Below are 24,808 nucleotides of genomic sequence, written 5' to 3'. Positions count from 1 at the left end.
AGAACTCCTCCAACATCTAGAATGTTGTGCAAGCACAAAGGGTCTCATACCTGAGCCTTCAAGAATGATTATGATTCACCAAAGAACTCCTCCAACATCTAGAATGTGGTGCAAGCACAAAGGGTCTCATACCTGAAAATTCCAGAAAGAGTTAGGATTCACTAAAGAACTCCTTTGACATTTACACTGTGGTGCTAACACTAAGGGCTCCATACGTGAACCTACAAGGAAGGGTTAGGATTTACTAAACAACTCCTCTAACATTTAGCTTATTGTGCCAACACAAAGATACCTTAACCTTACAGAAAGGGTTAGGATTCACCAAACAAATATGCTATCATCTAAACCGTGTTGCAAACACCAAGGGTCTCATAACTGAAAATTCAAGAAAGGGTTAGGATTCACTAAACAACTCCTCTAACATTTAGACTGTGGTGCTAACACTAAGAGCTCCATACCCGAACCTTCAAGAATGGTTAGGATTCACCAAACAACTCCTTCAACATCTAGAATGTGGTGCAAACACAAGGGGTCTCATACCTGAAATTTCAAGAAAGGTTTAAGATTCACTAAACAACTTCTTTAACATTTAGTTTGTGGTGACAACACAAAGGGCTCCATATGTGAACCTACAAGGAAGGCTAAGGATTCACTAAACAACTCCTCTAACATTCTAACATGTTCAGGTATGGGGTTCCTTGTGTTGGCACCATAATCTATTCTAATCTAATCTGTTGCTATCATCTAAACCGTGGTGCAAACACAAAGGGTCTCGCTCATACCTGAACCTCATACCTGAACCTTCAAGGAAGGACTAGGATTCACCAAATTACTCCTCTAACATCTAGACTGTGGTGCCAACACAAAGGTCTCAATATCTGAACCTTATAGAAGGTTTAGGATTCACCAAACAACTCTGCTATCATCTAAACCGTGGTGCAAACACAAAGGGTCTCACTCATACCTGAACCTTCAAGGAAGGACTAGGATTCACCAAATGACTCCTCTAACATCTAGACTGTGGTGCCAACACAAAGGCCTCAATATCTGAACCTTATAGAAGGTTTTTAGATTCACCAAACAACTCTGCTATCATCTAAACCGTGGTGCAAACACAAAGGGTCTCATTCCTGAACCTTCAAGGAAGGGTTAGGATTCACAAAACTACTCCTCTAACATCTAGACTGTGGTGTAAACACATAGCCTCATACTTGAACCTTCAAGGAAGCTTTATTTGCCCATACTACACTATAAGTATAGAAGACCATGCCTGGTTGGGTTTATGAAAATGCAGAAATTTCTATGCTGTGGGTCAATGTGGCTAATAAAGGGGAATAAAAAAAAAAGTTTGGTCATTTTGGCATAGACCCATCTACCATTGTTGTGGCATTAAACCAGAATCTCTTCCATAGCAGGTGGTTCTTTTTAAGGCTAAGTCTGACATTTGCAGCTTCAAATGAATATCAGGTAGACCAATATGAAGGTTCCATGTCCCTCAAAAGAGAGAAGAGTGTATTAGTGATAAATTTTGCCTGATAATGCTATACATACTTTGTCTTTTTGGGTAACCAGGATGCAAGTGACCCCGTCATGTGACACAGAGGCCCTCACATCATGCATAAAGCAGCACATTTCCAATGCCAAACTCAGCACTCAGAATGTGGAGGATTTGACTTTCACCCTGCCATTTGAGAGCATGGATGCCTTTGCAGGTACAGGGAACAGGTCATGGTCTAGAGCAGGGGTGTCAAACTGGCGGCCCTCCAGCTGTTGCAAAACTACAAGTCCCATCATGCCTCTACCTTTGGGAGTCAGGCGTGTAACTGTCAATCTTGCAATGCCTCATGTGACTTGTATTTTGGCAACAGCTGGAGGGCCACCAGTTTGACACCTGTGGTCTAGAGAGAATAAAATGAAGGTCTATTGGACTTTCATTTGTAGTGGGTTCATAAAATACCAGGAAAAGGAAGCAGTCTCATTCCTGCTACTGCAAAGTTCCTGCCATGTTTATAAGATGCGTTTGTCAGAAAACACAGCATGGAGGTAAATGTAATTTATTGACTACACTAACCTCCCACTGTCCTTTCAATGAAGTTAGACATGTACAGTTGGTTTCATTACAAATCTAAATTCAGATTAAATTTTCATTATTCGGAGATTCAGATGTATCTGATTTTATGAATCCCAATAGGAATAAATTTCAACTCATCCAAAATAAATTATAATGAATTAAAATTAATTAATTAAATTAAATTAAAAATGGAATTTGAGTTCAAAAATGAATTCTGAATTCAAAATGGAAACATATTGCAGTAAATACAGTAAACAATAAAAGTGCAAAAAGATGATGATTCCTACTTAGGCTGCTTTAAAGAACAGAACAGAATAAAATAGAAAAAAAAGGATAGAATAGAACTAAATAGAATAGGAAAAAGATAGAATTGAAGAAAACAGAACAGAATAGAAATAAAAAAGATGAAAATAGAATCAAATTTCAAAATTTGAATCGATTTGAAATGAATGAATATATGAAACGAATCTGAATATACGAACCGAATTCCAAAAACAAATCATTCTAACATAATGAATATGATGAAACAAAATGATTAATTTAACAAACAAATTCGAAAGGAAATGCATTTTCCTGTCATGCTCATCTTCAGAAGTTCTCCTTTAACATTGAACTATTTTTTTGCAGCCCTGTTCTCTGACCTGGAGGGACGTGTTGGACAGGACATTGTAAGTTACGGGGTCTCTGGTACCACGCTGGATGATGTGTTTCTGAAACTGGAAGGAGAGGCCGAGATTGAAAAAGGAGGTGGGCGTCATTTATATATATTTTCATATTCCAGAAGTTCTGAAGGTCTGAAACTCTGCTAAGTTTGAAGAACATCTAAGATGTGGTGACTGTTTTCTTTTTTGGGCTTTTTTTCCTTTATTGTCATCTGGTGGTCCTGCCAGTAACATACTACCTTTTCTGGGGTGACAATACTCACTCACTGTACTGGATCTCTGAAGGAGGCAAGACTACAGAACAAGAGTACAGAGCATATCCACCATCTCCTCTGCTCCATAACATGAGGTTAGATGTTCTGTAGTTCACAGAGAAAGGGTAAATAAAAGGCTTGAGATTTCAGCCGAGGCCGAGAATACTTGAAGTTATCAGTTTACTGGATTTCTGGCAGAATTTTACGCTTATCAGATATTGTTCATATTAAATAAAACACACTTTCAACAGTATCTTTAACAAACCAAAAAGGAGCCAAATTTGAGGAGTTCATTGTTGGGGTTTATATACACTTTAGTCGCATTCCAAGACCACCAACACTGTAATGAGGACTATAGTGTCAAGGCAATTAATGGCAAAAAAATGTGCCAAACCGAGATCTTTGTAATTAAAGTTTTGCTGTTTTTGTACAGCACACCAAAATATAATTTTCTCATCTTGAATTACCAGATTATGGTGTTTTTGCCCACGAGCAAAATGAAGAAGAAGATCATTTCTCCTCGGAGCCGGAGGATTCGACCCTTCTGATGTCGGACTCCGGTACACCCACCATCAGCGGGATGGCGCTATGGAGACAACAAGTGCGGGCTGTGGCGAGGATCCGATACCTGAAGCTTATCCATGACATGAAAGGCTTTCGGTCCATGTAGGTGATCTACAATAAGCTAATCTATGTCTAAAATTCTACATGATGAGATGAAGTGGTCTCAGATGATGATAGGCAATTCTATTCAATGTGTATGCTTACTCAACCTAGACATAGCTTTGTCTGAACAAAAGCAAAAATCCTAGGCTAGCTCCATCATAAACTGCCAACAAAGTGTATGTAGGAGATGCCAGGTTCCTACACAGAGCTCCAGTCTGGACACTCAAGTCAAGACGTTAAGAAGCTGGCTTTGTACACAGAAGACCCTAGCTCACTGCTGGTGTTTAAATTCATCCCAAAGATATTTAGTAGGGTTGAGGTTGGAGCTCTGTGCAAGACACTTGCGTTCCTCCACACCAAACTGTTCCAACCATCTCTTTATAGCGTTGGCTAGAAGGCCTAGCTTGGAATCAGCAATCCAATTCATCCGAGATGTGTTCAGTAGGGTTGAGGTCAGAGCTCTATGTAGGTCCTCAAGGTTCTCCACACCATACTTGTTAAACCATGTCTCTATGGAGCTGGCTTTGTAGACAGAAGACCTGGCTTGCCATCGGCATTCCAACTCATCTTAAAGGTTTTCAGTAGGGTTGAGTTCAGGGCTATGTGCAAAACACTCCAGATCCTTCACACCAAACTGGTCAAACCATGTCTTTATGGAGCTGGCTTTGTACTCAGGGGCACAGTCATGGTGAATCAGAGAAGGGTCATCACCCAACTGTTACCACAAGAATGGAAGAATATAATTGTCACATTGTCTTTGTATGATGTAGTATTAACAGTACCCTTCACTGAAGACACCTGAACCCCATTATTTGGAGGGGTGACCCCATACTTTTGGCCTTAGAGTGTATGTTTTTCCTAAAATACATACTGCTTGTATGTTATCTGTTAGGTGGAGTTGGGAACTTGGGTCTTCAAGTAGCGGGTTACTGCCAGCCACAAGTGTCAAATGCAATGTAGAACTGCAAATAAGAGGCTCTGTGCAGTTGTCCTTAATCTAATATGCATTTAACATGTCACATTGAATTTCAGACTTCTTCTGCTGGTCCTGTTCATCCTTCCCCTGGTTACCACCGTCATATTGAGTGACAGTTTAAAGTCCATCAATACCTGGGAGCTGACTCCACACCTTTACTTCCGAAGACCCGGAGATCGGGCCTACAGATATTTCTCCAATCTTCTGCTTGTCAACACCACTGGTACGAAAGCTCCGGTTCCTGTCTCCATTCTCTCATCTTTTAGATGCTGGAAACAAAAACTGCACTGTTCATACAAATCACACACAAGGAAACATTGCCAATAGACAAGTGAAGAATTTTTTTATTGGCAGGAGAATCATATACAGACTCCTTGGGGTCTAATTATAAAAAGTTCACTGTGCAAATGCCTCAAGCATTCACACAACCATCAAACGCCATGATTGTCAGCTCCATTTAGTGGCCCTAATGCAATATTTTCCTGAGATACCCCAATGAAGAAAATACAACATTATGGCCACTAGATGGAGCTGATGATCATAGGAAATAAATATATTACTCACATTATGGCATGAATTACTCGGCTAACAGTACCACCAATGGTACAAGCAGCTCGCAGAAATCCATGTATGTGTCTTGTACAGTACTGCTGGGATCTATAGCAATATACAAATCTGCAAAAATGTTACCCAATGAGTAACAAATTTCCAACTGTAGGAGTCAACCTACAACCACCTCAGAATGTTTTTACACTTAACCTGTCCATGTTCCCTTGGCTTTCCTGTGGCATTTGATCCCTGGAGCGCTGGAGAGTTTATTCTGTTAACCTGTTCATGTCACTAAGGTTCCTTATACCGAATCCATAACCTTCCATAATGGTGACTTCCAGTATGTCTCCACATAGGTCTCCCCATTGAAAATCTGGTTCATGGTGTCATGGCTCAGGATATCGCTGTGGATGTTGTGGATGGTCCATATGATGAAAACACCACGGCCTATAACGGCGCTATAGAGATCACACGAGACAATGACAAGGTAATGAAACTTTCTTACAAAGTAACATTTCTCTACTACTAAGGATACTAAAAGTAACCCAACAGGAACCAGGACATGTCCTCTACCATATTTCTGATGTACACATCACTGTGCTGACAATACTAATAACATTATCATTAAACAAAAACAATCATGCTATGCATACATAGCCATAATATGTGTCACCTGACCATCACACCTATACGGGCTTGTTGGACATCCTGTTCCAAAACCATGTCCATTAATATGCAGTTGCTCCCTCCCCATCCATAAATATGGAGTTGCACCCATATGGTAATTAACATGGTGTTGCCCTCTTTGTGGCTATAGAATCCTCCACTCTTTCGGAAAGGAGTTCCACAAGATTATGGAGTTTGCCTGTGGAAATTTGTGTCCATTTATAAGATCAGGTACTGATGTTGGACGAGTAGACCTGGCTTGCCATCAGCATTCCAATTCATCCCAAAGGTGTTCAGTAGGATTGAGGTCAGGGCTCTGTGCAGGATACTCGAGTTCCTCCACACAAAACTGGTCAAACCATGTCTTTGTAGAGCTGGATTTGTACCCAGAGGCAGTCACAGTGGATCAGAGAAGGGTCTTCACCGAAATGTTACCACAAGACTGGAAGAGCACAATTTCCTGCAATGTCTTTGTATGATGTAACCTTCACTGGAGACACCTGAACCCCATTATTTTGAAGGGTGACCCCATACGTTTGGCAATAGAGTGTATGTTTTTCCTAAGATATACTGTATATCTCACTTGTGTGTCTTTAATTTACACGTTTTGAGATTTTTTTTTAGCAAAGACATGAAGCAGAATATATTTTGGCCAAATTTATGATGAAATGTGATTTTTTTTTATTTATTTTTTTTACTGGACATGTTTAATAGGAAAAGGTCAAAAATATTTTTTTCTCAAAATTGTTGGTCGTTTTTTGTTTATAGCACAAAAAATAAAAACACAGAGGTGATCAAATACCACCGAAAGAAAGCTGGATTTGTGGGGAAAAAAAGGATGTAAATTTCATTTGGGTGCAGTGTTGCATGACCGCGCAATTGTCAGTTAAAATAACACAGTGCCGTAACGCAAAAAATGGACTGGTCAAGAAGGGGGGGAAATGCTCTGGAGGGCGACGGGTTAATATATCTTTTACTTTGTATGGTATCACTCAACACAGCTCCCCGGCTTGGGAAGACTTGAATCATTTTCTGCTTTTATTTTTTTTTAGGGTTACAGGTACAAAATAATCGGAAACCCCCGAGCCCACAACTGCCTCCCGGTATTGATTAATATTATCAGCAACGCCTTTATGAGGATCCATAACTCCACAGAGAGGATCAGGGTGTGGAATGACCCCATCAACCCTGTGAGTACCTGCTTGTCCAGTCCTGGTTTACTTTTGGGTCATAGAATATGGCACAAGGTCCTCTCCATTATTAACAGAGGGAATCTGTCAGTCTTCAGTATAGAAAACTGCCGCATATCCTTGCCAGACCTGGAGTATAGGGTGTGAGTAGTAGGCATCTCACCTCCCACTCTACTCATGCAGTCCACCTCCTCCTTCTTGCACTCAACTGAGCAAACGGAGTGGGGATGAGGAAGGGAATTTGGCCCAGGAAGAGGGGTTCAGGAGCATGCAGCTCCAATTGAACTGCTCTCTGTGCTGTGTCTGTCACAGACACAGCATAGTTCACACAACAAGGTCGGTCCTACTTATCAAAGGAGCTTTCTCCGTTTATGTTACTTAAGCTCAGGATTAGCTCCATTTTCTCAGGTTAGAAGAGTGGCACAAGCATACAGCATGGCCTCCATTCAGTGTCTTCTACCCCTCTCTGCCAATCCTTCCACTGGCCTCCATTCAGTGTCTTCCATCCCTCTCTGTTAATCCCTTCACTGGCCTCCATTCAGTGTCCTCCACCCCTCTCTGCCAATCCCTCCAGTGGCCTCCATTCAGTGTCCTCCACCCCTCTCTGCCAATCCCTCCACTGGCCTCCATTCAGTGTCCTCCATCCCTCTCTGTCAATCCCTCCACTGGTCTCCATTCAGTGTCTGCCACCCCTCTCTGCCAATCCCTCCACTGGCCTCCATTCAGTGTCTGCCACCCCTCTCTGCCAATCCCTCCACTGGCCTCCATTCAGTGTCCTCCATCCCTCTCTGCCAATCCCTCCACTGGCCTCCATTCAGTGTCCTCCATCCCTCTCTGTCAATCCCTCCACTGGTCTCCATTCAGTGTCTGCCACCCCTCTCTGCCAATCCCTCCACTGGCCTCCATTCAGTGTCTGCCACCCCTCTCTGCCAATCCCTCCACTGGCCTCCATTCAGTGTCCTCCATCCCTCTCTGCCAATCCCTCCACTGGCCTCCATTCAGTGTCCTCCACCCCTCTCTGCCAATCTCTCCACTGGCCTCCATTCAGTGTCCTCCATCCCTCTCTGTCAATCCATCCACTGGCCTCCATTCAGTGTCTGCCACCCCTCTCTGCCAATCCCTCCACTTGCCTCCATTCAGTGTCCTACACTCCTCTCTGCCAATCCCTCCACTAGCCTCCATTCAGTGTCCTCCACCCCTCTCTGCCAATCCCCCAACTGGCCTCCATTCAGTGTCCTCCACCCCTCTCTGCCAATCCCTCCACTGGTCTCCATTCAGTGTCCTCCACCCCTCTCTGCCAATCCCTCCACTGGCTTCCACTCGCCCAACGAATAAAATTAAAAATACTAACAACTTATAAAGCCATCCACAGCTCTGCCCCCAACTACATCACCAACCTGGTCTCAAAATATCAACCAAACCGCTCTCTTCGATCCTCCCAAGACCTTCTGCTCTCTAGTTCTCCTGTGTCACCTCCCCCCATGCTTGCCTCTAGGACTTCTCCTGAACTTCTCCCATCCTATGGAACTCCCTACCCCAATCTGTCTCCTAATCTATCTACCTTTAGACGATCCCTGAAAACCTCTCTCTTCAAAGAAGCCTATCCTGCTTCTACATAGTAAACCGCCATTTATTTCCTCCATCAGCTCATCCCCCCCACAGCTATTACCTTTTCTATCACTCAACCCTTCCTCCTAGATTGTAAGCTCTCAGGATCAGGGCCCTCTGTTTCCTCTTGTACCAAATTGTATGGTAACTGTAATGTCTGCCTTCATTTTGTAAAGTGCTGAGCAAACTGTTGGCGCCATATAAATCCTGTATAATAATAATACATATAATGGATCTCTAGTTATATTTTCCTTGCACTAGTTCCTGGGGAAAGCCTTGAGTATGGGGGTACCGAAGCAACAACCAGCAGGATGAGTGGTATCAACATATAAGACAGGTTCAGTTACCACACACTATGGGGGTCTGTTCCTAAAAAAGTCACAATCCAGATTCCACAAGCTGGCACAAACAATGCCTGGATTTTTTTTCTAATGTGCTAATTTCCTCTGATCACCATCTACTGTGAGGCTCTGTGAGGCTTTTACAAAGGAAACAGATAATGGCTCCTCTTCCTACACGTTCCAATGGGTGAGCTGGATGGCTGGAGGCCACCATGAGTAGGGCTCACCCCCAGGAATGAGTGGGGCCCCTGTGCATGGTGGGAAAAGGAGCAGGAGCATTTTTGTTGCCCAGGCTGTGCGGTGGAGGGGAGGAACCACATGTTGAAGACTGCTAGAAAGGAGAGGAAGGTAGGTATTTAACCTATAGTCATCCTTAAAAAATATTTTTTTGCTTGCTTTCCAATAAAAATGTGTCCTGTAATAATTTTTCTGTCACCAGGTCATCGAGAATGCTTTCTTACTGTTTTACATTGGAATTTTGTGTATGATATTCGCGGCCGGACTTACCCCCCATTTTGCAATGACCAGCATGCAGGATATGAAGGTTAGCATACACTATGGTAGGACTTTGTAGCTAACGTGCTTTCTGATTTAGATTTAAAGTGGACCTCTACTTTGGAAGGCCACAAAAAGGGAAGGACTAGTCACCAGTAATATCTATGGGATTCTGGCATCCGATCTTTTCTCTAATGAGCTTATATTTTCTTTAATACTGACTTACCATGCCGTGTTCTGCATTGTGTTCCTGTGTGGAGGTGGCCATGTTGTCAGAGACAGCGCTCAGATGACTGGTAGTTATCTGATGACTGTACAGAGCCAAAGAACGGATGAAACAGAAGCAGGGAGATCCTTGCTCTGCAGGTCCTCAGCTACGGCTTCCTCTCCAGCAAGGAGAAAAGTGAGCAGAAGAGTAGTGAGATCAGCAGATCTCACTACAAATCTCCTGAAACTGCAAGGCTTATAAGTAGGGAGATCTTTGCACTGCAGGTCCCCAGGTACAGCTTCCTCTCCAGCAAGGAGAACAGTGAGCAACGCAATAGTGACATCAGCGAATCTCACTCCAAATCTCCTTTAACGGTCAGGCTTAGAAGTAGGGAGATCCTTGCACTGTGGGTCCTCAGGTACAACATTCTCTCTACCAAGCAGAACACTGAGCAGTACAAGAGTGACATCATCAAATTTCACTTTAAATCTCCTGTGACTAATAGGCTTGGTAACAGAGAGATCCTTGCACTGTAGATCCTCAGCTAAAGTTTCCTCTCCAGCAAGGAGAACAATAAGCAGTACACTAGTGACATCGCAAAATCTCATTCCAAATCCCCTGAGGCTACCAGGCCTGAAAACAGGAGGATTCTTGCAGTGCAGGACCTCAGGTACAGCTTCCTCTCCAGCAAGGAGAACAATGAGTAGTACAGTAGTGATATCAGCAAATCTCACTCCAAATCTCCTGAGAGTACCAGGCTTGGAAGCAGGATGTCTTGCACTGCAGTGGAACTAAACCTATCCATTTACCACTTACCCAAAATGGTTACAATCAAGGCATGCTAGGACTGTCACAGTTGCTTTTGCTCTCAACTGAACTGTCAAGCTAAATGGCTGGTGTCATAACTGATCCCATGTAACACACCATGGCAAAAGTGGATCTAACAGAGGTCAAGATGGGAGCTTCCTTGGCTGTAAAGGATAGGAGGGTTTAGTTCTCCAGCATGTTTCCGACTTATAAAGACTTACTAATGGGACTTCTAAGCAACTCCAGCCTAGCCTGATGGGCAAGCACTCCTATCAGGTTTAATTGCTGATAGGAATGATGGATGGGGGATATTATATCAGGAGGGCTCACAGAGGTTCTGACCTACCCCTACCACCATGACCACTAAAAAAAAAAAAAAGTTCTTTTGTCACCTGCTTCCATCTTAGAGATTTCCTCTCATGTTGTCACTAGCACAGGAAATGAGGAAAAACATCTCCCCCTTGAGGCCACAAAGAAGATGGTGAATGGAGCACATCTGTTTAGGAAGCCTGTAGAGCAGGGGTCTCCAAACTGCGGCCCGCTGGCCAGATGTGGCTCTTTCGTTGCTTTTATCCGGTCCTTGGGGCACTCTTCTTCCCACTGATACCAATGATGGGGCACTATTTCTCCTACTGACACCAATGATGGAGCACTATTCCTCCCAATGACACCAATGATGGGGCACTATTCCTCCCACTGACACCAATGATGGAGCACTATTCCTCCCACTGACACCAATGATGGGGCACTATTCCTCCCACTGACACCAATGATGGGGCACTATTCCTCCCACTGACACCAATGATGGGGCACTATTCCTCCCACTGACACCAATGATGGGACACTATTCCTTCCACTGACACCAATGATGGGGTACTATTCCTCCCAATGACACCAATGATGGGGCACTATTCCTCCCACTGATACCAATGATGGGGCACTATTCCTCCCACTGATACCAATGATGGGGCGCTATTCCTCCCACTGACACCAATGATGGGACACTATTCCTCCCACTGATATAAATGAGGGGACACTCTTCTTCCCACTGATACCAATGATGGGGCACTATTCCTCCCACTGATACCAATGATGGGACACTATTCCTCCCACTGATATAAATGAGGGGACACTCTTCTTCCCACTGATACCAATGATGGGGCACTATTCCTCCCAATGACACCAATGATGGAGCACTATTCCTCCCACTGATACCAATGGTGGGACACTATTCCTCCCAATGACACCAATGATGGGGCACTATTCCTTCCACTGACACCAATGATGGGGCACTATTCCTTCCACTGACACCAATGATGGAGCACTATTCCTCCCACTGATACCAATGGTGGGACACTATTCCTCCCAATGACACCAATGATGGGGCACTATTCCTTCCACTGACACCAATGATGGGGCACTATTCCTTCCACTGACACCAATGATGGGGCACTATTCCTCCCACTGATACCAATGATGGGGCACTATTCCTCCCACTGATACCAATGATGGGGCACTATTCCTCCCAATGACACCAATGATGGGGCACTATTCCTTCCACTGACACCAATGATGGAGCACTATTCCTCCCACTGACACCAATGGTGGGACACTATTCCTCCCACTGATACCAGTGATGGGGCACTATTCCTTCCACTGACACCAATGATGGGGCACTATTCCTTCCACTGACACCAATGATGGGGCACTATTCCTCCCACTGACACCAATGATGGAGCACCATTCTTTCCACTGATACCAATGATTGGGCACTATTCCTTCCACTGATACCAATGATGGGGCACTATTCCTTCCACTGATACCAATGATGGGGCACTATTCCTCCCACTGACACCAATGATGGGGGCACTATTCCTTCCACTGACACCAATGATGGGGCACTATTCCTCCCACTGACACCAATGATGGGGCACTATTCCTTCCACTGACACCAATGATGGATCACTATTCCTTTCACTGATACCAATGATGGGGCACTATTCCTTCCACTGACACCAATGATGGAGCACTATTCCCCCCACTGAAACCAATGATGGGGCACTATTTCTCCCACTGATACCAATGATGGGGCACTATTCCTCCCACTGACACCAATGATGGGGCACTATTCCTCCCAATGACACCAATGATGGGGCACTATTCCTCCCAATGACACCAATGATCGGGCACTATTGCTCCCACTGATACCAATGATAGGGTAATACTCCTTCCACTGACACCAATTATGGGATACTATTCCTCCCAATTATGTAATTTTTTTTAACTCCCATAACTCCCATTTAGTAAACCAAGCCCATGGCATTTTCTATTCCCACTGACCACAGTCCAGTCCCCCCATAAAGACTGAAGGGCAGTTAACTGGCCCTTTCTTTCAAAAGTTTGGAGACCCCCGCTGTAGAGTAAGGTCCAGCTTGGTGATCTTTTTTCTATCTGTCATCCTTGATCGCACCCACCGATTCTTTCTCCTTCCAGATCAAAGCTCGTTCCCAGCTGCGTATTTCCGGCCTTTTCCCATCCGCATACTGGTTTGGACAAGCCCTGGTGGACGTCGCCCTCTCTTGGCTCCTCCTTTTCCTGATGATCGCCATCCTGTTTGGGTTCAGCCATACCATCCATCTGTCGTTCCGTAACGCGGTGCTCCTTGTGAGTATCATCGCTCAGCTTTTCACAGCCGTGCGTTTAGCTGAACCTCTGAAATCTGAGTGATGTAAAACCCAACCAGACTTTTCATTTTAAATCAGCTGAACACATTCCGGGTGCATCAAGGCGAGCCAAGTCTTACAGTTGGTTTTCTTGTGAAAGCAGCCTCAGCCTCAGTAGAAGAGCCTATCCCTTCCAAGCAGCTTCAGAGAAGGACCCTTGCTCTATGTGTGGAAGCAGTGGTCTCTCTGCAGAGGTCCGACACTCCCCTGCGGAGTTACAGGCAGAGCTCTCCAGTCAGCAAGAAGTATGAACTTTCTGATTGCACAGCTGAGGCCTGCCACGCAGGGGGTGTGTTGGTCCTCTCCAGGGAGACCTTGCCAACACACATGGTTCAGGCCTGGTCCTTCGATGTCATCATCAGGAAGCTGGTACAAAGCAATGATGACATCACTGGGTCTCTGTGCTTCTCTAAGAGCAGACAGATAATGGCTGGTGGGAGGGGCTGGCAGGGTGCTGTACATAGCTTCCTATAAACATCCCCGCACCCTGCCTCAGTACTCCACTCAAGAGATCTCAGTCCTGATGCAAGCAGTGGGAGGAGTTATGCAAATATCAAAATACCTTGAAGGTGGATGTCAGTCTGGAGGAGTGGGAGAACCAAATCAGACTGTATTTGCATGCAGACCACCCTAGGTATTGCCCACGTGTGATGCTGAGCCTCCATGATTGAAAGAACTGAAATACAATGAAAGAAAGGGGCTGTCCAGCCAGGAAATGGGGCGGAGCTCTATCTGACTTGTTGCAGCTTCTTATCACACTGTGATGGGGACACCTGTTGTATGGGGCACTGTGATGGGGACACCTGTTGTATGGGGCACTGTGATGGGGACACCTGCTGTATGGGGCACTGTGATGGGGACACCTGTTGTATGGGGCACTGTGATGGGGACACCTGCTGTATGGGGCACTTTGATGGGGACACCAGTTTTATGGGGCACTGTGATGGGGACACCTGTTGTATGGGGCACTGTGATGGGGACACCTGTTATATGGGGCACTGTGATGGGGACACCTGTTGTATGGGGCACTGTGATGGGGACACCAGTTTTATGGGGCACTGTGATGGGGACACCTGTTGTATGGGGCACTGTGATGGGGACACCTGTTGTATGGGGCACTGTGATGGGGACACCTGTTGTATGGGGCACTGTGATGGGGGAATCTGATGTATGGGGCACTGTGATGGGGGAATCTGGTGTATGGGGGTGCTGGGATGGGGACACCTAATGTATGGGGGCGCTGTTATAGGGACACCTGATGTATGGGGGCGCTGTGATAGGGACACCTGATGTATGGGGGTGTTATGATAGGGACACCTGATGTATGGGGGTGTTATGATAGGGACATCTGATGTATTGGGGGGCTATGATAGGGACACCTGATGTATGGGGGTGAAGTGATGGAGACACCTGATGTATAGGGGCGCTGTTATAGGGACACCTGATGTATGGGGGTGCAGTGATGGGGACACCTGATGTATGGGGGCGCTATGATAGGGACACCTGATGTATGGGGGCGCAGTGATAGGTACATCTGCTGCTTGGGAGCACTGTGGTGGGGACACCTGATGTATGGGGGCGCTATGATAGGGACACCTGATGTATGGGGCGCAGTGATAGGTACATCTGCTGCTTAGAGGCACTGTGGTGGGGACACCTGATGTAGGCTGGCAGGGGCCCCAGTTCAGTACTTTGTCAATGGGCTCATGATGCTATTAAGACAGCACTGACAACACCTTCATGACAATTCTACATTTGTCCGATGTGTGTTCTGTTCTTGATTTGCAGATTGTGGAAGTTTTGGGTTACGGCATGGCCATGGTCCTCTATGTTTACCTGATCACATTGGTGTTCGGGAGGAAGAAGATTCATCATGACCGATGGTCCTTCTTCTTCATCTTGGTAAGTAGTAGACATCGTTTCCAGCGGGTCACTTCAGGGTTCTGGTCTAAAGAGGACTACAAATCAGAGAGCATTTCCTGTGAGCCGATTTGTTGGGGCATTTTATACAGATCTAGAGACAGCAAGAAAAACTCTCTGGGATTTGGGTGGTGGCGCTTTTCGAGGTTCCAAATATAAGACTGTGTGGCAGTATTCTGGAGCCTTAGCTGGGTCCCAAAAACAGTCAAAGGCTGAGAGATCCAATCCATAGAGATTGATCCCAATATGAATGTTTTAAAGGGGTCTACCAGGAGTTGACATCCAACACGTTCCTAGCTATGCACAAATCCTCCTCCATCAGGGTTGAGATGCATGGTGTATGGGGAATCTGGATGGAGAATGTTGGAGTTTATTTCTTTGTAAGCTGTAGTTAGAAGCTCAGGTAAAGCAGAGCCATCTTCATCTGGTTTTCATCAATCTTTGGCCATCCTGATTGGTCGAGGATGATATAGCTGTTGCACATGTGCACAGGAGTTAATTAATCTCCACACCAAGGCTCACCAAGAACGTAGAGAACCGCACAGATGCACTCAGGAAGGAAGAAGTGGAGCTTTTACCACAAAAGAGGCATACACGGGGCTCATTCATGTAGGCAGCCAGAGGGAAGCAGTAAAAGTAGGCAGCTGAGCAGTGGTTTCAAACCCCCCCCCCCAACTTTCCAACTAAATGAAGCAATGCATCTGCTCAGGTCTGCTCAAGTGAATGGGGCAAAGGCACAATCACGCTGCAACTGCATGTGGTTAGGGTGCAGTTGTTCTGCATTCTGAGGGTTAAAGAAGGCAATGAGGAGACATATTTCCTCCTCACTCCGAAAATTGATCTCCTGCAGCAGTAGAGTCTCCCATGTGAATGAGCTCTGAGGCACTCTTGCAACGGCTGGCGTGGATGCTGCCACAATACGCACAACAAATCCTCGAAGGTCGTGCAACACCTTCATTAGAAATACCGGCACATGTGCCAAGTTCAAGATTTTAAAAACATGCAACAATTTTATTTTCTGTCAATATTGCCGTGACTGATTCAACAAGGTACGCCGCCATATTGGATCTAAAAAGAGTGGAGTATAGCAGAAACCTCTTCCAGTTGTGTGGATTTGTTCTTCCAAAGGCTGTAGAGTAATGAAATAATAACATGCGCTAATAAATAATAGCATACAGCTAAAATATATTGTTACAAGAAATGATATGGAATATTACCTGGATATTTAGATAGATTAAATGACTAGTGTACAAAAACTGGCATGTACAAAAATAAATACCATTTAAAAATGGCAAATTCATGAAGAAACGAATATACAGTGGATGCTTGTAATCGGCCTCAATGATGTTGGATTGTATGTTCCGATCCCCCTATGACATCAATTGTGACGAAACATGCCGGAGGGAGCTAACAATCTGACATCAGGACGCACACCGAGTAATAAATATATTGTACACAGTGCACAATGCGTAAGACCTTCCAGTTGTGTGGACTTGTTCTTCTGAGGTTATACAGTAATGAAATGATACTATGCTCTAAAAAAAAATATTATACAAAATACAGTATTTGTAATGAATATATTTTGAAATATTCTATGTACAGTATATATATAAATAAACACACATACACTATATTGCCCAAGTATTGGACTTTCCCCGCACATGACCTTTAATGGCCTCCCAGTCTTAGTCTGTAGGGTTCCTTATTGAGTTGGCCCCGCCCTTTCCTCACACATGACCTTTAATGCCTCCCAGTCTTAGTCCATAGGGTTCAATATTGAGTTGGCCCCGGCCTTCCCACACACATGACCTTTAATGGTCCCCCAGTCTTAGTCCATAGGGTTCAATATTGAGTTGGCCCCGCCCTTTCCACACACATGACCTTTAATGGTCCCCCAGTCTTAGTCCATAGGGTTCAATATTGAGTTGGCCCCACCCTTTCCACACACATGACCTTTAATGCCCCCCAGTCTTAGTCCATAGGGTTCAATATTGAGTTGGCCCCGGCCTTCCCACACACATGACCTTTAATGGTCCCCCAGTCTTAGTCCATAGGGTTCAATATTGAGTTGGCCCCACCCTTTCCACACACATGACCTTTAATGCCCCCCAGTCTTAGTCCATAGGGTTCAATATTGAGTTGGCCCCGGCCTTCCCACACACATGACCTTTAATGGTCCCCCAGTCTTAGTCCATAGGGTTCAATATTGAGTTGGCCCCGCCCTTTCCTCGCACATGACCTTTAATGCCCCCCAGTCTTAGTCCGTAGGGTTCAATATTGAGTTGGCCCCGGCCTTCCCACACACATGACCTTTAATGGTCCCCCAGTCTTAGTCCATAGGGTTCAATATTGAGTTGGCCCTGCCCTTTCCTCGCACATGACCTTTAATGCCCCCCAGTCTTAGTCCATAGGGTTTAATATTGAGTTGGCCCCGCCCTTTGCAGCTATAACAGCTTCAACTCTTCTGGGAAGGCCATCCACAAGGTTTAGGAGGGTGTCTATGGGAAGGTTGGACCATTCTTCCAGAAGCACATTTGTCAGGTCAGGCACTGATGTCGGGGGAGGAGGCCTGGCTCGCAGTCTCTGCTCTAATTTATTCCAAAGGTGTTCTATGGGGTTGAGGTCAGGACTCTGTGCAGGACAGTCAAGTTCCTCCACCCCAAACTGGCTCCTCCATGTCTTTATGGACCTTGCTTTGTGCACTGGTGTGCAGTCATGTTGGAACAGGAAGGGGCCATCCCCAAACTCTTCCCACAAAGGTGGGAGCATGAAATTGTCCAAAATGTCACCTTAAGAGTTCCCTTCACTGGAACTAGAAGGCCGAGCCCACCCTTGAAAAATAACTCCACACCATAATCCCTCCTTCACCAAACTTTACACTTGGCACAAAGCAGTCAGGCAAGTACCATTCTCCTGGCAACCGCCAAACCCAGACACGTCCATCAGATTGCCAGAGGAGCGTGATTCATTGCTCCAGAGAACACATCTCCACCGCTCTAGAGTCCAGTGGCGGCATGCTTTACACCACGGCATCCGAGTTGCATTGCACTTGGTGATGTAAGGCTTGGATGAGTGGCTGTTGTTCCCAGTTGCTTCCACTTTGTTATAATCCCACTAACAGTTGAGCGTGGAATATTTAGTAGCCAGGAAATGTCACGGATGGACTTATTGCCCAGGTGGCCACTTATCACGGGACCACGCTTGGAGTCACTGAGCTCCTGAGAGCGACTCATTCTTTCACCAATGTTTGTAGAAGCAGTCTGCATGCCTAGGGGCGTGATTGTATACACCTGTGTCTATGGAGGGGATTGGAACACCTGAATCACATGATATGGAGGGGATTGGAACACCTGAATCACATGATTTGGAGGGGATTGGAACACCTGAATCACATGATTCGGAGGGCTGGCCCAATACTTTTGGCAATATTGCGTATATATATATCTATATATAACTTTTTTTTTTCTTTGCAATATCGTACTTAATTAAAGTATTAGGGGTAAAGTGTGATATCTGTAGACTGATCACGTGTTGCTTTTTGATTTTTATCATGGCTGACATTCTGACGTTGGGTCACATGGATTTCTCATCTCTTGCAGTCCTGTATTCCCCCTATATTCTACGTGCTAATTCGAATCTTCAGGGCACCGTTGGACAAAACCTATTTCATCTACTTGGTCTTGGTGCCGCCCAGCAATTTGATGGCGTTTTTTATCGTATTGGTGAGTGCTGGTTTGTAGGTTGTTATCGCATACATTATTACAGTAAAACATGGATATGCCAGCAAAAAGGAAAAAAAATTGTAGAAGTTAATAAAAAGAAATTTTGGCAGGGGTACCAAGGAAACCATTTATTGTTACCCACAGCAAGTTATCTGGGAGAAGTTCTAAATTTAAAGGGGTGCATTTATATAAACATTTGCTTAGCTGTTCATCCATTGAAACCTCATGTAAATTCGCTCTGTGCAAAATCAAATGTTTCCATGCTATATTCTCTGAAGATCGAATTTATGAATAGGAAAAATAAAGCATTACGGCCACTAGATGGCCCTGAGGACCATACATATTTCCAATCACAGTCAGCGCCATCTATTGGCCGTACAATGTTATGGCCACTAGATATGGTGATGAGGAGCATACTTTTTTTTGTCAGTGCCATCTAGTGGCCATACTGCATTAAGACCACTAGATGGCGGTGACTAAAATTGGAAATAGGTACGCTCCTCAGCGTCACCTAGTGGTAGTTCAGCATTCATAGATTCGAATTGCAGAGTATATAGCCTTGAACTATTTGATTCACACAGAATGAATGTACATGCAGTTTCAATGGATGAACAATTATGCAAATATTTTTTACATATGCACCCCAAAGTGTATATAAACTTGGTTCTTTAGTTAAGGAATAGGGGATGCTTAGAACCCATTGGGGAGATTTCTCTTCACTTGGAGACACCACAAGATTGACTGGAATTCTCTCCAAAACATGTATATTTCCCATGTATCACCAAGACAGGGGTCCCCGTTAGACTTCCCTACATTCCTGTTGTGGTGACAACTCAAAATGCTGAGTTTCCCATCACTTCTTGTCTTGGTGACAATGGTCATCTAGCTAGAGATACACTTTAATCAAGGATTCTCAATGGTGGACTTTAGCATGATAAGATAGGAAATGTTTGTATAAAACAATAATGTTCTATTCTTTTCCTAGCTGTATCTTCATCAAAGTTCTGACCCTGATCTGACATTTGTGTATGGCTTCTTGGTGACTGTAAGTAACGAAACACTCCGATCAAAATAAAAAATACTACAGAGAACAGAGGCACTTGGTAGAAAACTGAGCAGCATTGGTGTCAGTTTCCACCATAATAGCCCCGAGGACTGGTGCCAGTTTCTGCAATAATAACCCGTACATTGGTGCCAGTTTCTGCAATAATAACCCCCAACATTGGTGCCAGTTTCTGCAATAATAACCCCCAGCATTGGTGCCAGTTTCTGCAATAATAACCCCCAGGACTGGTGCTAGTTTCTGCAATAATAACCCCCAGCATTGGTGCCAGTTTCTGCAATAATAACCCCTAGGACTGGTGCTAGTTTCTGCAATAATAACCCCCAACATTGGTGCCAGTTTCTGAAATAATAACCCCCAACATTGGTGGTAGTTTACGCAAAAATAACCTCCAGAAATCGTGCCAGTTTCTGTAATAAGAACCCCCATCATTAGTGTCAGTTACTGCAATATTTAACCCACTGCATTGGTGTCAGTTTCTGCAATAATAACTGCCGGCATTGGTGTCAGTTTCTGCAATAATATCCCCCAGCATTGGTGTCAGTTACTGTAATAATAACCCCCAACATTGGTGCCAGTTTCTGCAATAATAACCCCCAGCATTGGTGCCAGTTTCTACAATAATAACCCCCAGCATTGGTGTCAGTTTCTGAAATAATAACCTCCAACATTGTTGTCAGTAGCAGGATTGGTGTCAGTTTATACACTAATAACCCACAATATTGGTGTCAGTAGCAGCAATAGTAATCCCCAACATTGGTGCCAATTTCTGCAATAATAACCTCCAGCATTGGTGTCAGTAGCCGCAATAAAACCCCTCAGCATGGGTGCCAGTTTCTGCAAATAATAACCGCCAGCACTGGTGCCAATTTTTGCGATAACCTCCAGCATTGGTGCTAGTTTCTGCAATAATAACGGCAAGCATTGGTGCCAGTTTCTGCAATAATAACCCCCAGCATTGGTGCCAGTTTCTGCAATGACCCTCGGCATTGGTGCCAGTTTCTGCAATGACCCCCAGCATTGGTGCCAGTTTCTGCAATAATAACCCCCAGCATTGGTGCCAATTTCTGCAATAATAACCCCCAGCATTGGTGCCAGTTTCTGCAATGACCCCCCCCCCAGCATTGGTGCCAGTTTCTGCAATAATAACCCCCAACATTAGTGCCAGTTTCTGGGTGGTTGTCAGAATACTGTGTAAAATGACCCGTGCAGATATAGTCTACAAATGCCGTTGAGTAACATACTGTAACACTGTATTATTACATTTTATTGACTTCTATTGTTACTTTTTGTACTTGCATTTAATTCATATGCAGACAAAAGGTGTGAAATTTGATCTGCGTATGAAATAAGTTAAGGAAACCTTATGCAAGGTAATACTAAATTATTCTTTTAATAAAATGTATTCCAGTTCAACCCCTTACTGTCCCTTAGCTAATCCTAGTTAATGCTAATGACAAAGGTATTGCTGAATAAACCGACCCATAGTAGAAATGTTAAAATTGCTCTGCTCCATGAGGGTGAACTAAAATGCATAGAGGGCCAGCAGCATTGTCCATGTATGAATTGTGAGAATTTCCACCCCTCCACAAAAGCCCAATTTCTGGCTCTGTTTCCTCTTCAGCCGTACGCACAGACTATCGTATTCTGGGGCCTCCTGTGGTTCTTGGAATGGTGGATTGGAACCAGAAGTTTAAAACAAGATCCAGTATTCAGGTGGGTCAGTAAACTATGCGCGTCACAATGGCAATCATTTAACTATTTATATAGATATCGTTGTGGATATGGCCACCTTGTTAAACAAATATAAAGCAAAAGTCATAGCAAACAATCCAAAAGTGGGCGCTGACCTCGCTGTGGACTGTGAATAGGACAGGCATTGTCCACCCGGGCCAGGACTGGTAATATACACTCACCGGCCACTTTATTAGGTACATCTCTTCAATTGATTAGTAACACAAAGTGCTAATCAGCCAATCACATGGAAGCAACTCAATGCATTTAGGCATCTAGATGTGGTGAAGATGACTTGCTGAAGTTCAAACTGAGCATCAAAATGGGGAAGAAAGGGGATTTAATTGACTTTGAACGTGGCAAGGTTGTTGGTGCCAGACTAGCTGATCTGAGCATTTCGAAAACTGCTGGTATACTGCAATTTTCACGCACAGCTATGTCTAGGGCTTACAGAGAATGGTCCAAAAACTAGGAAATATCCAGTGAGCGGCAGTTGTGTGGATGAAAATGCCTTGTTGATGTCAGAGGTCAGAGGAAAATGGACATTCAATTTCAGCTGTGACATTCAGATGGCAGAGTCAGAATTTAACAACATTAAAGCAAAGGTTCAGGCTGATGGTGTAATGGTGTGGGCGAGATTTTCTTGGCACTAGCAAGGTGGACCTAATAAAGTGGCCAGTGAGTATACATTGGGCTGGCGGCCTCAGGTTGAGATGCTTCACCATTCAGACATGGGGACCAGCAGTCAGTGACACATGTTGGGCATAGTAGATGGTCGAACTTTGGAAACGTTTGTCCAGTTGTGATTCAGCCAAATTTTTTTTAAAATTCACGCACCTACAAAATTTGGAAATTGCAAACCAATTCCAAACCCAAAGTCCTTTAGAAGTAGAAGGTAATCTGAACCAGGTACAGAGTGTGTATTACAGAGTAACAAATGGTGAAAATATTGGTTGAATGGTTGGGGAAGTCAAGCTAAGAGTGGTCAGGCAATAGCAGAAGCAGATGTAAAGTAGAAACAGCCTTTGAAGAAGCTTTTGGCCCCTTTCTCCCAGAAGCCTTTTGGGAATCAAAACTGCCAAAAATAATTCAGATTTGTCTCAGAAACTCCCAATTCATAAAACTCAATCTGAATCAAAGTTCATCCAAATTTTAGGATCAGCTCTGCTGGGTGTTATATAGCTACCTGCTTCTGGTTCATGACTGGGATTACAGCTCCTGGCAGAAGAAGGTCTTCCAGATCCAATACTCATTCATGAGACCAAAGCCTGATGGCTACAATGGAAGCCAATGCTAGAAGATGTGAAAAAGTGTATCACAATAAACTCTCCTTAAGGAACACCCCCATCTCGCCATGTCCACCATTCACTTTGGCACCATTGTACATTTTGCATGGTATACACTTTCTTTATTCTACAGAAATCCAACCCCACCAGGAAGGAGCTAGTATATTGTGCTTTCCCTCCAGGCCAATGGTGCCCGGTCCTCCCCTGGATGAAGACATTGCTCTGGGCCACAAATGTTGAGTATAGTCCGTGTCATAGTACTTGGTCCGCCATTTGTGAACCATAACCATTCACATTTACCGACACATTGTACCCTTTTATGTGATGTACTCTACCTAGCATGTGCCGTTGTCTATTGTATTTCTTTTCATTTCTATATGGGGTATAGATGAATTACTGCCAGAACAGCCAACCCTGTGGGTCTAACACTTTCCTCTCTTCATACAGATTCAGGAAGAGAGAACATCCATTTACCCAGAATCCCGAAGAGCTGGACGACGCGGATGAGGACGTCCTGGCTGAGAAAGAAAGGGTTAACACTTTGAAAACAACAGATCAGGAGGAAGAGGTAATATTTTATATATTGCTAAATGCAAATCCCCCACATAAATATACATCGCACTCCTGTAGACAATTTTCATATCACGTCCTGCACACCATCTGAAACTTTGAATCAGGCTGGCAGTGGGAGTGGCTGCCCTGCTGTCTGACCAGAGATGGGGTGGTGAGCAGGAATGAATGACAGTAGTCCGTCTCATTTCTTTGTCAGGTTACACAGAGCACCCCGTCTATCAGTGTTTTGTTAATGCAGGGCTCGACAAATCGCAGGCGTCAGGTTACCATGGCAGATGGAAATTGCGTCCTGGCACCTGGGTTCGCACACTGCCTCCTATTGACCTCAATGGGAAATCGCGCCCCACAGACTTCAATGGCAAATTGCGACCCACAGACTTCAATGGGAAATTGCGCCCTATAGACTTCAATGGGAAATCATGTATCATAGGCTTCAATGGGAAATCATATCCCATAGGCTTCAATGGCAAATCACTACTCATAGGCTTCAATAGGAAATCACTACCCATAGGTTTCAATCGGAAAACGCCTTCCATAGACTTCAATGTGAAATCATGTCCCATAAGCTTCAATGGGAAAACACTACCCATAGGCTTCAATGGGAAAATGCCTTTCATAGACTTCAAACGGGAAGACACCTCCCATAGACTTCAATGCAAAAACTCCTGTCAATAGCAATCCTTTGTGAACACTTATCTCCGCATGCCACTCTACTCTATTTCTTGCGAGTCTGGAACGCAGCGCTACAAACTCGCACAGGACCCTTTTCATAAAGACACTCAAAATACAATGCTTGCTGATCGCATCTGTGTGAACCACCTCAATAGGAACACATAATATCTAACCTGTCATGCGAATCTGTGAGTTTCAAAACGAATCCAGAATCGCATATGTGTGAACCAGGGTGGCTCCATTCACACCTGGACAGTTTGTGATTGCAAAACTCAGGTTCACGTGACATTATTTTCATTGGCGCCTAAAACGTGGTGCTGTTTTGCCGTGATTTTCATGTGCCAAATTGCATCATGTGAAGTCCAGGGCGCTGGCAACCCATGCTATGCTAAAAAAAAAAATGGCTCCTAACTTTTTTAGCTGGCTCCTAGATTCAAAGCAAATTTGTCAAGTCCTGTGTTAATGTAAGGAGAAGTCTACAAAGGGACTGTATGGACCAGCCTTTCTCAACCCTTTTACCACTCAAATGAATTTCCAGGCCTCATGGAACCCATGCCTAATTGAACTAATCTGGGATCAGTGGGAAGAATGCTTCCCCTATAGTGTTGGCTTTGCCAAGTGG

General features: G+C 44.5%; 1 protein-coding gene across 3 annotated transcripts in view; it reads left to right on the top strand.

Moving 5' to 3' along the window:
* Positions 1-24,808, top strand: part of LOC149435055 (ABC-type organic anion transporter ABCA8-like) — a 67,943-nt gene that overhangs the window by 30,749 nt on the left and 12,386 nt on the right. For all 3 annotated transcript variants that reach the window (XM_089663054.1, XM_089663056.1, XM_089663055.1), the window contains 13 exons: positions 1,573-1,712; positions 2,699-2,818; positions 3,458-3,653; positions 4,686-4,852; positions 5,535-5,665; positions 6,897-7,034; positions 9,423-9,527; positions 12,987-13,157; positions 15,005-15,118; positions 18,736-18,858; positions 19,844-19,903; positions 21,546-21,637; positions 23,389-23,509. In XM_089663054.1, coding sequence (XP_089519180.1) covers positions 1,573-1,712; positions 2,699-2,818; positions 3,458-3,653; positions 4,686-4,852; positions 5,535-5,665; positions 6,897-7,034; positions 9,423-9,527; positions 12,987-13,157; positions 15,005-15,118; positions 18,736-18,858; positions 19,844-19,903; positions 21,546-21,637; positions 23,389-23,509 — 1,678 coding nt within the window. The remainder of the gene's footprint in view (positions 1-1,572; positions 1,713-2,698; positions 2,819-3,457; positions 3,654-4,685; positions 4,853-5,534; positions 5,666-6,896; positions 7,035-9,422; positions 9,528-12,986; positions 13,158-15,004; positions 15,119-18,735; positions 18,859-19,843; positions 19,904-21,545; positions 21,638-23,388; positions 23,510-24,808) is intronic.

Source organism: Staurois parvus, unplaced genomic scaffold, assembly GCF_062004578.1.
Source record: "Staurois parvus isolate SC_StPar_1 unplaced genomic scaffold, SC_StPar_1.0 ptg001618l, whole genome shotgun sequence".
NCBI classification, from domain to species: Eukaryota; Metazoa; Chordata; class Amphibia; order Anura; family Ranidae; genus Staurois; species Staurois parvus.
The sequence above is the reverse complement of the archived record's forward strand: the minus strand, read 5'-3'. Positions and strand labels throughout refer to the sequence as shown.